General features: G+C 48.8%; 1 protein-coding gene across 1 annotated transcript in view; it reads left to right on the top strand.

Annotated features, from left to right (window-relative positions):
- The window catches only part of ELP3 (elongator acetyltransferase complex subunit 3), a 112,359-nt gene that overhangs the window by 35,071 nt on the left and 61,599 nt on the right, over nt 1–15,689 (top strand). Inside the window, exon 9 of the mRNA XM_081001037.1 lies at nt 14,881–15,007. Coding sequence (XP_080857163.1) covers nt 14,881–15,007 — 127 coding nt within the window. The remainder of the gene's footprint in view (nt 1–14,880; nt 15,008–15,689) is intronic.

Here is a 15,689-nt window from a genome sequence, read left to right as displayed (position 1 = left end):
TCCGAAAGCAACCACTGTCGGAATCTGCCAGCGACTGACGGAGCCATGTTTAAGGGGCTCCGTTACAGACAGAGGTTTGCAAACTTGACCAAACTCTGAGGGACTAGGATTTTACACACAAGCAGCTCATCGTCCCATCACAGCATTCCGACAGTCTTCGTGAGCAGCTTGTGCAGGAGAAGGCATCATGAGCAACCCAGCCGGAACCGGAGAAGCAGGAGCTGGAGCGGGTCCAAGCCTGGAAGAAAGGTACCGGGTGTTGGAGGTCCAGCTAGCGCTGCAGACGGCGAGGCTTGAGGAGAGGAGGGTTCAGGATGCAGACAAAAAGGGGAAAGACACCCAGCTCGTCAGAAAGGTACCAGGATTGGTGCAGAAGTTTGGGGGGGAGCCCAAAGACTATCATGGCTTTCGGACAGAGATGCAATATGCCCTCAATCTGCAGTTTGATGAATTCCCTGACGAGGAATCACGAGTGGCTTTCGTGATTGGGCATCTTGAAAAGGGGGCGAGAGACTGGGTTAGACCCCTGATGGCAGCGAATAGTGACGTCCTAAAGGACACGATGAAGTTCTTTCGCGCCATGGATCTGATGTTTTCCAGCGATATTGAACAGGGAGTGGTCCGCAGACAGTTAATGGCTTGCAAACAGGGGAGCCGATCTGTCCGTGAGTACTGGACTGAGTTCACCATGTTGATCCATAAATTGGGGTGGGATCTATCGGCGGAACCCATTCAAATGCTCTTTGAAGAAGGGCTTTCTTCGGCTGTGAAAGACGAAATTTCCCGGGCGCCCAGGGCGGAGTCTATGGACCAGCTGACCAAATCAGCGCTGACCATAGGAGCGCGCCAGGAGGCGAGAGCATTGGAGAGGCGGGAAGGGAAGGGGGAACGTTGGAAGGAGTTCCACATTCCAGACATTCCAGAGCCAACTTTCCCGCCGGCAGAGCCGATGGAAATCGGAACAGCGCGCGCGCAGTTTCAAAGCCCAGTGAGGGGGGAAAGAAGGAGGGAAAAGGCGCCCGGAAATGCTATCTCTGCCAACAGCCAGGTCACTTTGCCAGAGTCTGCCCCCAGAGGAAGGAATGGCAAGGGATGGTAGGAGCGGTGGAGGGAAGAGAGGAAGAAATACCGAAGCAAGTAAAAGCCAACGCCTGGCTGCCACCGTCGGGGCACAGCAGCCAGGCCAAAGAGCAGTGAAAGTGCCCACGCCAGAACCTCCTAAACCCGCCCTAGTGATAGAAGTGGCGCTAGAGCTGCCAAACGGACACCCTCTAAAGATAAAGGCGCTGTTGGACTCAGGCAGCTCCTGCAATTTCATGAGCAAAGAGTTTGCAGCTGAACACCAGATACAGACGATCCCTTTAAGCAACCCCCTGCAGGTGACCACGATCGATGGCAGGGAGCTGTTGGGAGGAGAAGTCAGCTTGCAGACCGTCCCAATGATAATGAAGGTGGCAAGGCACACCGAACTGATAGCGTTTAATGTGGCCACCTTGGGAGGAGCTCCCATTATATTGGGGATGAGCTGGCTAGCGTTACATGATCCGCTGGTGGGCTGGCATCAGAGAGTGGTTTCTTTTGGTTCAGCACATTGCTTAGAACACTGCAAAGAGGGAAAGGGTTTGGCAGGGGCCCAAGCCACCCTAGCAGGGACTGAAGTAACGGAGAACGTGAAGGTACCACGACAATACGCAGATCTCCGCGACGTCTTCAGCGAAAGGGAAGCTGACCAACTACCCCCGCATAGACCCTTTGACTGTCAAATCAATTTACTCCCTGGGGCACAGCTCCCTGTAGGCAAGCTGTACGCCATGTCAGACAGAGAGATGCAGGAGCTAAGAGAGTTCATTGACAAGAACCTGAAGAGAGGGTTCATCAGAGAGTCCAGGGCGGTGGGGGGCAGCCCAGTGTTTTTTGTGGATAAAAAAAACACGAACAAGCCGAGGCTTGTGTGTGACTTCAGGGCCTTAAATGCAGTGTCAGAACCAGTGGCTTTCCCTATGCCCAGGATTGACGACATTTTGACAAGGGTCAGGAAGGGAAAGATTTTTACTAAACTGGACCTAAGGGGGGCGTACAACCTGATACGAATAAGGAAGGGGGATGAATGGAAAACCACCATGTTCACCCCTTTGGGGGCATTTGAATATTTAGTTATGCCCTTCGGCCTACAAGGAGGCTCCGCGTGCTTTCAATCGTTTATGAACCACGTCCTGGGGCCTTTGCTTTACAAGAATTGTGTGGCCTTCTTAGACGACGTGTTGGTGTATTCTGAGAATGAGGAGCAGCATGTGAGAGACGTCAGAGAAGTGTTGAGCAGGCTGCAAGCCAACCAGCTGTGGGTGAAACTGGAGAAGTGTCAGTTTCATACCAAGGAGGTGGAATTCCTGGGGTATCGCCTGTCAGACAAGGGATTGGCCATGGATCCCGGCAAGGTCCAGGCGGTGCTGGAATGGAAAACACCCAAAACAAGGAAGGATGTGCAGAGGTTCCTAGGATTTGGGAACTTCTATCGTAAGTTCATCCGAAACTTTGCCCACCTGACGGCGCCCATTACGGACTGTCTCAGCAGTAAGAAGAAGTTCGTTTGGACTGAGGAGGCGGAGCGAGCATTTGAGGAACTAAAAAGGGCCTTCGCCTCGGAACAACAACTCCTGCATGTGGATTTACAAAAACCGATGAGAGTGGAAACTGACGCATCAGACAGAGCTATTGGGGCGGTGCTTCTGCAGCCAGGGAAGGAGGAGTCAGAGTGGAGACCGTGTGCCTTTTTTTCGCGAAAGCTGAACAAATCCGAGAGGAACTACACGGTGTATGACCGAGAACTACTAGCCATTCATGAGGCGTTCCGGAGATGGAGGCACCTGCTAATTGGCGCACAACATAAGGTGCAAGTGTGCACTGACCACAAGAACCTAGAGTATTGGAGGACGGCACGAGTGCTCAACCAACGGCAAGTGAGATGGGCCCAGGAGTTCTCCAAATTTAACTTTGAGATTTGTTACGTGCCAGGCCCAGAGAACATTAGGGCGGACGCTCTCTCACGCAAACCTGAATATTTGGAGGGGGAGGGAGCACCCGAAGAGAGACATGTCATTCCAGAGGACCGCTGGGTGTGTGGGGCGGCATTGGTGGGACAAAGAGAACTGGTAGAGGAAACAGAGAATGATGAATACGCCCAGAATAAGCTCAGAGGTCTTAGGGGTGAGGGAGAGGAACCAGGGGGTTTCGAGGAAAGAAATGGAGCTTTGTATTACAAAGGGGCACTGTATATCCCTGAAGGAGACTTAAGGGGGAGGGTACTCAAGCAGTTGCACGACAGCCCCACGGCGGGGCATTTTGGACAACACAAAACCATGTGGTTGGTCACCAGGGAATTTTGGTGGCCTAAGGTGAGGGAAGATGTACGGGAGTATGTAAGAGGGTGTGAGCAATGCCAGCGAGCCAAAGGGGAGAGGCGGGCACCGGCGGGGCTATTAGAACCCTTACCAACCCCAGAAAGACCTTGGGAGGCAGTGTCGATAGATTTTATGACTGATCTGCCGAAGTCCAAGGGGAAAACAGCCATCATGGTGGTGGTAGACCTACTAACAAAGATGTGCCACTTTGTAGCCTGCTCGCATGCAGTCACGGCGGAAGAGACAGCGAAGTTATTTGTAGAACACATTTTTAAGTTGCACGGGGTGCCATTGAGGGTGGTCTCAGACCGAGGAAAACAATTTACTTCCAGGTTCTGGAGGAAGCTCATGAGCTTACTGCAGGTGGAGGTCAACTTTTCGACTGCCCGGCACCCTGAAACCAACGGGCAGGCGGAAAGAGCAAACGGGATCCTCCAGCAATACCTGAGGTGTTATGTCAATGACAGAGAGAATGACTGGGTAGAAAAGTTGGCGCTGGCGGAATTTGCCTACAACAATGCCGAGAATGTGTCCACAGGGATGAGCCCCTTCTTGGCTAATTATGGGTGTCATCCCAGGGCTTTCCCAGGGGGAGAAGGGGAGAGATGGGGTGTCCCGGCAGCCGAGCATTTTGTAGAAGAAATGGAAGCAATCCATCGTCAGCTCCAACTCAACTTAGAAAGGGCGAAGGAAGAATACAAGAGGCAGGCAGACAAGAACCGAAGGGAAGGTGAAACCATAAGGGTGGGAGATAGGGTGTGGCTGTCAACCCAAGGGTTGCCGTTCAAAGGAGGTTGTAAGAAATTAAGACCCAGGAGATTGGGTCCCTTTGAGGTCATTCAACAGGTCAACCCAGTGGCTTTCAGGCTCCGGTTACCCAACCACATGAAACTGCACCCAGTATTTCACAGGTCGTTACTGTCACCGTATGAGGGGGGACGAGAAGGGATGGCCACTCGGGGACCGGTCATAGAAGAAAGGGAATGCAGCAGCCATGTGGCAGAAATCCTCGACGCCAGGTGGAAGGGGGATCAGGTGGAGTATTTGGTAGCGTGGGAAGGAGAACCGGAGTCAGAAAACACTTGGGTAATGGCAGAAGATATCAATGACGAGGTATTGATAGAAACGTTCCATCAAAGGTTCCCAAGGAAACCTCAGCCTGTGGAGAGGTTCCGGAGGGAATACTTTGGGACCACCGATGAGGAGGAGGAGTTGGAAGGATTCTCGGAATCGGAAGGGGAAGGGGAGATGGACTCTGAGGAGGAGGAGTACTTCGAGACCAGGAACCGCAACAGGTGGAGAGAAGTGTTCGGGACATCGGAAGATGAAGGAAGTTCATTCCGGGGTTTTGCCTCCTCACCGCCCGTAGAGGAGGGGGCGAGAGGGGATGAAGGGGGCCCTGGAGGGGAGGTGGATGTCAGGGAACTGCCATCGGAAGGAAGGGAAGTGAAAGGGCTCACACAGGTTGGGAGAGACTCAGCAGCTGAAGAGGGAACCAGTAGGGGGAGAGGAGCTGAGCTGAGGGAAAGGGAGCTGGAGGGATGGCTCAGAGACACTTCCAGCGAAAACAGTGGGGAGGTTTCAGGACCTCCTGTAGGGACACCCACTCCTCGCCGGAAACTGTCACGCAGAGAGTCCAGAAGACGTGTTTCCGTTAAGGAGCTTTTATGTTGGAAGCGATTCCGAAAGCAACCACTGTCGGAATCTGCCAGCGACTGACGGAGCCATGTTTAAGGGGCTCCGTTACAGACAGAGGTTTGCAAACTTGACCAAACTCTGAGGGACTAGGATTTTACACACAAGCAGCTCATCGTCCCATCACACCATTCTTTTTCAAAGTCACTATTGTCTTTTTCTCTTTATCTGTCATTTTTGCCAGTTCTGCATAGTTCATCAACTTCTCTTGCCATTGTACTTTAGTAGGTATTTCTCCAGTCTTTCAATTTTGTGCAATCAACATTCTTGCTGCTGTAGTGGCATACATAAATAAAGTCCTCATTTCTTTTGGTGTGTCTTGGCCTAAAATACCTCGCAAAAAGGCTTCTGGTTTTTTTACAAAAGTTATTTTCAACATTTTCTTCAATTCATTGTATATCATTTCCCAATAGGCTTTTACCTTTTTACAATCCCACCACATATGATAAAACGTACCTTCTGTTTCACATCTCCAACACTCTTTCTTTTCGTTTTTATACATTTTTGCAAATTTAACCGGTGATAGATGCCATCTATAGAAAGTTCTTTTTAAGGTTTAGGCAGAATCTCCTTTCTTGTAACTTGAAACCATTGCTTCGGGTCCTACCCTTTGGAACAGCAGGATACAAGCTTCCATGTGACAACTTTCCAGATAACTCTCTAACCTGAAAAACCCAAATGTTGCCACCTTTCCTCATAACAGGAGCTGGTCCAGCCACATGGTAATTTTGGTTGCCCTTTTCTGAAGCTTTTTCCACCACATAGCCACAAAGAGTAAAGGAAATAAGGATTATAAAACGTACACAGGAAGGCGTTAGTCATAATAATACTGAATTAATTAACGATAAGGTAGCTTGATTTTTTTTTTGCTGCACATTGACCAAATTCCTGGGCTAAAACTCTCCACGGAATGGCAACAGACAAGATTAGTTCTGCAACGCCACGGAGGGTGGAATTGGCATTTGTCCGCCGCGTCCTTTGTATCCCGGGAAGATGCAGTTCAGAAAAACGGAAGCGGATTTGTTCACCTTCTCAGAGTCCAAGAAAGAGATAAAGTGTGTTTGATGAAGTGGAAACACTCCCTCCTCTTGGATAATAGCCTGTTGATGGGGAAAGAAAGGATTCCTTGCTAGAAAAGCTGATTGAGCGGCCATCAGCGGGCCAAAGGGAGCCTTGAACAAGGAGCTCACCCCTAGTGACGGAACTGGCCCACATTGTGTGCCACAAGCTATGAGGCAGGGGTGGAGAACCTCAGCCCCAGGGATCAGATGCGGCCCTCCAGGCATCTCTTCCCAGCCCCAGGCTGCCCCCTGCCCCCATCCCTGCTCAGACGCATTTGCCAGAACAGGACATGCAGGACGTGTAAAGATGCACACAGGTAAATTGTGGAACTCTCTCCCAAAGGTGGCACTGATGGCCACCAACATAGAGGATTGGGCAAATTCCTGAAGGAGGAAAGGTCTGTCTATGTCATGGGTAGGCAAACTAAGGCCCGGCCAGGGGCTGGATCCGGCCCAATCACCTTCTAAATCCGGCCCACGGACAGTCCGGGAATCAGCATGTTTTTACATTAGTAGAATGTGCCCTTTTATTTAAAATGCACCTCTGGGTCATTTGTGGGGCCTGCCTGGTGTTTTCACATGAGTTGAATGTGTGCTTTTATTTACAATGCATCTCTGGGTTATTTGTGGGGCATAGAATCATAGAATCATAGAGCTGGAAGAGACCACAAGGGCCATCGAGTCCAACCCCCTGCCAAGCAGGAAACACCATCAGAGCACCCCTGACATATGGTTGTCAAGCCTCTGCTTAAAGACCTCCAAAGAAGGAGACTCCACCACACTCCTTGGCAGCAAATTCCACTGTCGAACAGCTCTTACTGTCAGGAAGTTCTTCCTAATGTTTAGGTGGAATCTTCTTTCTTGTAGTTTGGATCCATTGCTCCGTGTCCGCTTCTCTGGAGCAGCAGAAAACAACCTTTCTCCCTCCTCTATGTGACATCCTTTTATATATTTGAACATGGCTATCATATCACCCCTTAACCTCCTCTTCTCCAGGCTAAACATGCCCAGCTCCCTTAGCCGTTCCTCATAAGGCATCGTTTCCAGGCCTTTGACCATTTTGGTTGCCCTCCTCTGGACACGTTCCAGTTTGTCAGTGTCCTTCTTGAACTGTGGTGCCCAGAACTGGACACAGTACTCCAGGTGAGGTCTGACCAGGGCAGAATACAGTGGCACTATTACTTCCCTTGATCTAGATGCTATACTCCTATTGATGCAGCCCAGAATTGCATTGGCTTTTTTAGCTGCCGCGTCACACTGTTGGCTCATGTCAAGTTTGTGGTCAACCAAGACTCCTAGATCCTTTTCACATGTACTGCTCTCAAGCCAGGTGTCACCCATCTTGTATTTGTGCCTCTCATTTTTTTTTGCCCAAGCGCAATACTTTACATTTCTCCCTGTTAAAATTCATCTTGTTTGTTTTGGCCCAGTTCTCTAATCTGTCAAGGTCGTTTTGAAGTGTGATCCTGTCCTCTGGGGTGTTAGCCACCCCTCCCAGTTTGGTGTCATCTGCAAATTTGATCAGGATGCCCTTGAGTCCATCATCCAAGTCGTTGATAAAGATGTTGAATAAGACCGGGCCCAAGACAGAACCCTGTGGCACCCCACTAGTCACTCTTCTCCAGGATGAAGAGGAACCATTGATAAGCACCCTTTGGGTTCGGTCAGTCAGCCAGTTACAAATCCACTGAGTGGTAGCATAGTCAAGACTGCATTTTACCAGCTTCTTTACAAGAATATCATGGGGCACCTTGTCAAATGCCTTGCTGAAATCAAGGTAGGCTACATCCACTGCGTTCCCTTCATCTACCAGGCTTGTAATTCTGTCAAAAAACGAGATCAGGTTAGTCTGACATGACTTATTTTTCAGAAATCCATGCTGACTATTGGTGATCACAGCATTCCTTTCTAGGTGCTCACAGACTGTTTGCTTAATGATCTGCTCCAGAATCTTCCCTGGTATTGATGTCAGACTGACTGGGCGGTAATTATTTGGGTCCTCTCTTTTCCCCTTTTTGAAAATAGGGACAACATTTGCCCTCCTCCAGTCTGCCGGGACTTCGCCTGTTCTCCAGGAATTCTCAAAGATGACTGCCAGTGGTTCTGAAATCACATCTGCCAGTTCTTTTAATACTCTTGGATGCAGTTCATCTGGCCCTGGAGACTTGAATACATCTAAACTAGCCAAATATTCTTGTACTATCTCCTTAGTTATTCTGGGCTGTGTTTCCTCTGCTGAATCATTTGCTCCAAATTCTTCAGGTCGGGCATTGTTTTCTTTATCGGAGAAGACTGAGGCAGAATTTGTTGTTCTTCTTTTTCCCCAAAATATAGTCCGGCCCCCCACAAGGTCTGAGGGACAGTGGACTGGCCCCCTGCTGAAAAAGTTTTGCTGACCCCTGGTCTATGACCACGAGTCTTCTGCAGCTTCCAGCAACTGGTGTTGTGGATCATTGCGGCTTCCAATTGTGGAGGCAGAACATAGCCATTATGGTTTCGGGGACCTCAATAGAGTTAAATTCTGTCAATGGAGCAGTATTACACTGAGACGGACAAAGGCATTAATTCCCACCAGTGGGGAATGGAACAAGCCCCATCACCCACACGTGTCCATCCGGGGCGGGGAGGGGGAGCTTATGAAAGGCCTTCACACAGTGATTGACACACCAGCTCTCGGTTGTGCTGTTAGTCCCCTAACTCTCCCCTCAAGCTGCCTTCCTCTCCGAGTTTCTCCTCTTCCTCCCCAGGAAGGCCCAAGAGATAGCCCCCTGCCATTGGTTCCCTCAACCAGTGGGCATAGCTGTCAACTTTTTCCTTTTTTTAAGGGAAATTCCCTTATTCCGAATAGGATTCCTCGCAAGAAAAGGAAACAGTTGACAGCTATGCCAGTGGGATGTTTAGCCTCACACTCTTCATGCCCTGATGGGACAACCCCTTGAAAAGGAGAGTAATTTTTCTTTATGTAAATTTAAGCGAGTTTATGGGTTTTGTTTTGTTTATTTATTGCATTTATATGCCCCCTTTTCCTCCAAAGAGCTCAACATGGTTCCCTTCCTCCCCATTTTACTGCCACAATATCCTGTGAGGTATGTTGACCTTAGGGGCAGCAACCTTAATCCTAGGTTGCTTTGTCACTGAGTGGGGATTCGGACCCTGGTCTCCCTCCCAGGTCCTAGCCTGACACTCCCAGCTGTTAAATCACACAAGCTTTAGTTTGGATATTTCCACTGAAGAGCGTATTTTTATTTATGAAGCTGCTGTGCCTTTTCTGCCTACACAAGATTGCCGAATAACAACTTCGTCATAATTCAGGCATATAAAATGCAGCACCTTTGAAAAACCAGTTAAGCGTGGAAATATTGAGAAATGGCAAGGCATAAAATGGAAGCGGGGAGAATATACAGAGCTGAAGAGAACGTCTTAAGGGAGAACTTGGGGAAGGTGGACCGGGACAGCTTTGATAAGCCCCCCCAAGTTGTTGACAGCAGGTAGAAGTCTCTCCTGACCCGTGTTGTTGTTGTTTAGTCGTGTCCAACTCTTCGTGACCCCCTGGACCAGAGCACGCCAGGCACTCCTGTCTTCCACTGCCTCCCGCAGTTTGGTCAAACTCATGCTGGTAGCTTCGAGAACAATGTCCCACCATCTCATCCTCTGTCATCCCCTTCTCCTTGTGCCCTCCATCTTTCCCAACATCAGGGTCTTTTCCAGGGAGTCTTCTCTTCTCATGAGGTGGCCAAAGTAATGGAGCCTCAGCTTCAGGATCTGTCCTTCCAGTGAGCACTCAGGGCTGATTTCCTTCAGAATGGATAGGTTTGATCTTCTTGCAGTCCATGGGACTCTCAAGAGTCTCCTCCAACACCATAATTCAAAAGCATCAATTCTTCGGCGATCAGCCTTCTTTATGGTCCAGCTCTAGCTCTCTCCAATAATAAAAACCTCAAGGTTAGATTACTGCTTCACATTATACGTCGGGCTGCCTCTGAAGACAGCTAGGAAACTTCAGCTGGTACAGAATTCAGCGACCAGGTTGCTCACAGGACAAGACAGTTCAAGCATATGACACAATGATGCCACAACTGCACCAGCTGCCATTTAATTTCCAGGCCCAATTCAAAGTGCTTTTTTTTAACCTATAAAGCCTTAAATGGTACCGCAATACCCCAAAGACTGCTTCTCCCCATATGAACTGACCTGGATCCTGTGATCATTATTCTTTGTGACTGCCTCTGCAAGACGTCTGGAGGGCGGCAACATGAGGTCCAGCGCCGAGGGCCTTCTGGCAGTTCCCTCATTGCGAGATGCAAAGCTACAGGGAACCAGGCAGAGGGCCTTCTCGGTGGTGGCGCCCGCCCTGTAGAGCACCCACCCATCAGATGTCAAAGAGATAAACAACTACTTGACATTTAGAAGACATCTGAAGGCAGCCCTGTTCAGGGAAGTTTTTAATGTGTGACATTTTAATGTATTTTTAATCTTTGTTGGAAGCCACCCAGAGTAGCTGGGGAAACCCAGCCAGATGGGTGGACGGGGTATTATTATTATTATTATTATTATTATTATTATTATTATTATTTCCACTTCCCCATCTTGTACCCGGGCCTTTATCTGTCTGCCTCTTTCATATGACTGCAGTCGCTGACCCTCACCCCTTGTGGTTCGTCCCACTGACCATCACTGGGCAGCCCCCTGCCTGCAGGGTGCCTGGCTTCTCTCTCCCCATCCCCGAACACACCCTCAGGGTGGGTAGAATCTTCTTGGCCTGACTCTTTGGGCTAATTCGCACATGTCCCCTATACCAAATCACCAGCAAATGAGTGTTAAAAATTAGTCTTAGAGAGAAGAAGCCTCGGCTAGGAAGGGTAAGGAGCAAGCGAGCTCACATCCTTTTTATTTCCCTGCTATTCTGGCACCCGTCATTACTGCTAAGATTTTTCTTCATTGCTGCCCACACCGTATCCAGCTTTGTCTCCCACCACCACCACAGAAACTCGCTCTCAGGACAGGTGGGGTCAGTGGCAGCCAATTCACACTGTCCCGCCTGCGCCAAATTGCTGCTAAGTCTGTCCAAAGAAACAGAAGCCTTGGACAGGATCTGCAGCTGCGAAGGGCAAGGGAGCAAGATGTTTGCGTCTCACTTCTGTGCCTTTGATGGCCAGGCTTCTGGCACCTCTGCCGTTGCGAAAAAGGCGTTTCTTGAAAAGCCTCTGTTCCTGCCTTTGTTTACTTAACAAGCTGTGCACTTACCCATTTTGTGAGTGCTTCCATTTGAACGCCTTCCCCTTTCCTTTTTTAAACGCCCCTGAGGCTGCAGGCACCAAGGAGTGAGCAGAGAACTTTGCTCAGGAAGGCACAGCCATTTCCAAGCGCTGCATTGTCCCATGAATTGCTTGTGTATTGTAATAATACAGTAGGGAAGGGTAATAGCTCAGTGGTGGAACATCTATCGTAAGGCAGTTTCCTATTTTTATTTTTTAAAACACTCTTGCATCACAATCATTGCCCTCTGGAAGGTTCAGAATATGGGGAGCAAACAACTCCAGGCGGAAAGATGTTGTTGTTGGCCTCCGTCTGGCTCAAGAGACAATGGAGAGTGCCTCCCGGGGTGAATTCAAACCGCTGGACAATTGCATCACCTGCTGTGGCTGCAGAGACCTGTATCTCATGACTGCTGCCTCCCACATTGTTTTTGCTGCAGTAGCAGCACTGAAGTGACCTCCCCAGGGTGCAAGCCGGGCAGTGTGGATGGCTCCCCAGACGGCAAGCCCCCCCCCCAACTTGGCCTCACTGATGTGATCTAAAGGAAAGCAGAGCAGTACATGTGACACTTATTATAACTAGCTATCTATCTAATAGTGGCAACATGTACTTATTTTTATTTACGTTTATCTAAAAATAATTCTGAACCTCTTGGTGTACAGAACCTCTCTTAAGTGGTGTACAGAAATATAGGATTTAGACCTTAAAAATAAGTCCTTTAAAGTGAGTTCCAAAAGTTTCCCCTAGCACAGAAAAAAAGAACACACATTTGGTAAGTTAAAAATGGTTTACTTACAAATTCTCCAAATGTCAGATTCATGTGCTTGTCCATGCAGCATTCAGAGAAATTGCACAGGAAGTAAAACTTGGTTTAGTTCCAAAGTGATGAAAGTTTCTAAATTGTTTGTATGGGAACTCAAGAGTGGTTTGCAAGAGCCATGCGGACTAAACTGGAGCAGCCACCTCAGGCCTCCTCATATGGTGAGGTTATCAGGTAGGCTGAGAGAGAACAGTCCCCGCAAGGTGAGGGGAAGTGGACATAGCTAAGTCTAGCAGAGCAACTTAGTAAAAGGTAAAGGGACACCTGACTATTAGGTCCAGTCGTGGCCGACTCTGGGGTTGTGGCGCTCATCTTGCTTTATTGGCCGAGGGAGCCGGCGTACAGCTTCCGGGTCATGTGGCCAGCATGACTAAGCCGCTTCTGGCAAACCAGAGCAGCGCACGGAAACGCCGTTTACCTTCTCGTTGGAGGGGTACCTATTTGTCTAATTGCACTTAGACGTGCTTTCGAACTGCTAGGTTGGCAGGAGCAGGGACCGAGCAACAGGAGCTCACCCCATCTATGGTAATTCACTCCTTCATGCGTTAATTAGGCTTAAGCACATTGGTTCTATGAGGCTGGCTATCCCTCAGAATTTGGGGTAGGTGGGAATTGTAACAATGCGAATGGGAGATAGCCTTTCTATTCATTCTGCAAAGCCTGCCAAGGCATTTTATCCGCGGGGCAATGACAGTGCTTCAGTCGTTCGAGGAAATGAAAGCCTTTAGGGTTCGGATCTGTTTGCTTTCAAATGGTGCAAAATACAAGTCCCAGCTGTTCAGTTTTGGTTCGAGTGTTCTGCTTCTGTTCATGGCTTTATATAGATATGAATGGGGGGAAAGAAGGAGAAGCCAGGTCCCTGCTCCCAAAATGCCAACAAATCTTCAAAAATACGCAGAGGAGAAAACTGTTGGAGGCAGGAGCGGAACCTGTGGCTTCCTTTATGTGGTGCCTCGGGCTTAAGACTTTGTTATAGTGCATAAGAACATTAAGAAGAGTCTTTGCTGGATCAGCCCCAAAAAGAAAAGCGATGCTTCTGTATCCCAGTTGTTGGAAACCACAGGAGGGAAGAGTAGCTCTTGTGCTCGAATCCTGCTTACTGGTCTCCCGCAGGCATCTGAATGGCCACTGTGTGGCTTTTTCTTTTTAGAGCTTTGGCAGGCACATGTGCTGCCCGCCAGTAATTTTTTTGTTGCCACAGCCGCCCTTAGGTTGGTCTGGTTGCTGTGAGTCTGCCTCTCAGTCCGAAGCGGGCTGACTGGGAAGCCAGTGATGGTGAAGCTGAAGTGGGGGATGGAATACAAAGGCTACCTTGTCTCCGTCAATGGCTACATGAACATGCAGCTTGCAAATACAGAATACTATATTGACAGTGCATTATCTGGACACCTTGGTGAAGTTCTGCAAAGGTGCAATGTTGTTGTTGTTTAATCGTTTAGTCGTATCCGCCTCTTCGTGACCCCCTGGACCAGAGCACGCCAGGCACTCCTGTCTTCCACTGCCTTCCGCAGTTTGGTCAAACTCATGCTGGTCACTTCAAGAACACTGTCCCACCATCTCGTCCTCTGTCGTCCCCTGCTCCTTGTGCTCTCCATCTTTCCCAACATCAGGGTCTTTTCCAGGGAGTCTTCTCTTCTCATGAGGGGGCCAAAGGATTGGAGCCTCAGCTTCACGATCTGTCCTTCCAGTGAGCACTCAGGGCTGATTTCCTTCAGAATGGAGAGGTTGGATCTTCTTGCAGTCCATGGGACTCTCAAGAGTCTCCTCCAGCACCAGAATTCAAAAGTATGAATTCTTCGGCGATCAACCTTCTTTATGGTCCAGCTCTCACTTCCATACATCACTGCTGGAAAACCATGGCTTTAACTATACGGACCTTTGTTGGCAAGGTGATGTCTCTATTTTTTAAGATGCTGTCTAGGTTTGTCATTGCTTTTCTCCCAAGAAGCAGGCGTCTTTTAATTTCGTGGCTGCTGTCACCATCTGCAGTGATCATGGAGCCCAAGAAAGTAAAATCTCTCACTGCCTCCATTTCTTCCCCTTCTGATGAGCCCAGTGGCCATGATCTTCGTTTTTTTGATGTTGAGCTTCAGACCATATTTTGCGCTCTCCTCTTTCACCCTCATTAAAAGGTTCTTTAATTCCTCCTCACTTTCTGCCATCAATGTTGTGTCATCTGCATATCTGAGGTTGTTGGTATTTCTTCCGGCAATCTTAATTCCGGCTAGGGATTCATCCAGCCCAGCCTTTCACATGATGAATTCTGCATATAAGTTAAATAAGCAATCATGTCCTTTATATTAGGGGTGTGGAAGAAGAAGATGAATGAGAGAATAATTATTTTGGGGGGGAAGTTGTTGTTTTTTAACTGTGCTAAGAAATTTAGTTGTCCGGTTTTGCTTTGTAAAGGTTTTGTCAAGTAACATTTTTGTAAGGCCAAAAAAATAAACACTGTCATTGAAGAAAAATTACCACTATGGAAGAAAAAAAATGAAATAAATATGGATGGCCACTGTGAGAACAGGATGCTGGACTAGATGGGCCATTGGCCTGATCCAGCAGGCTCTTTTTATGTTCTTACGAGATGCTTGCTTCTGTGTGTGCACCCACGTTTGTAACCCCCATTTCCTCCTCTCTTTCCCCCACCCAGGGGCCATACGGTGAAGGCTGTGTGCGAATCATTCCACCTAGCCAAAGATGCCGGGTTCAAAGTGGTGGCACACATGATGCCAGACCTGCCCAACATGGGACTTGAGAGAGACATTGACCAGTTTGTGGTAAGAGCGGCTCAAGGCATGGGTTGTTTCTGTTTGAACTCGTTTTGGCTGCTGTTGCGTTGGTCTCTTATTGTGGTCCTTTCTCGGGGTTGGGGGAAGACACAGTTCAGAGTCAAGGTTGAAGGGCTGAAAGGGTAACCAAGGTCTCTTCCCCATGAACACCCAGATTCCCTTTTCTATCAGGAACCTGGCTAACTTGTAATAAAAGCCTTTCCCCAGGTAATAATAATAATAATAATAATAATAATAATAATAATAATAAATTTTATTTATATCCCGCCCTCCCCAGCCGAAGCCGGGCTCAGGGCGGCTAACAACAATAAAACAGTACAAAAGTACAGCATAAACAACAGTCTAAAATCATTCGTTATAAAATTAATTAATTCAAGCCACTGGCAACCATTGGGCCAGAGCTCCGCGAAGATTGCCGAGGGAGGGAGTCAGGCTGTGCCCTGGCCAAAGGCCTGGTGGAACAGCTCTGTCTTGCAGGCCCTGCGGAAAGATGTCAAGTCCCGCAGGGCCCTGGTCTCTTGTGACAGAGTGTTCCACCAGATCGGAGCCACAGCCGAAAAAGCCCTGGCTCTAGTTGAGGCCAGCCTAACTTCTCTGTGGCCTGGGACCTTCAAGATGTTTTTATTCGAAGATCGTAAGTTTCTCTGTGGGGCATACCAGGAGAGGCGGT

The sequence above is a fragment of the Podarcis pityusensis genome, assembly GCF_964106645.2.
Source record: "Podarcis pityusensis genome assembly, chromosome: 3".
NCBI classification, from domain to species: domain Eukaryota; kingdom Metazoa; phylum Chordata; class Lepidosauria; order Squamata; family Lacertidae; genus Podarcis; species Podarcis pityusensis.
The sequence above is the reverse complement of the archived record's forward strand: the minus strand, read 5'-3'. Positions and strand labels throughout refer to the sequence as shown.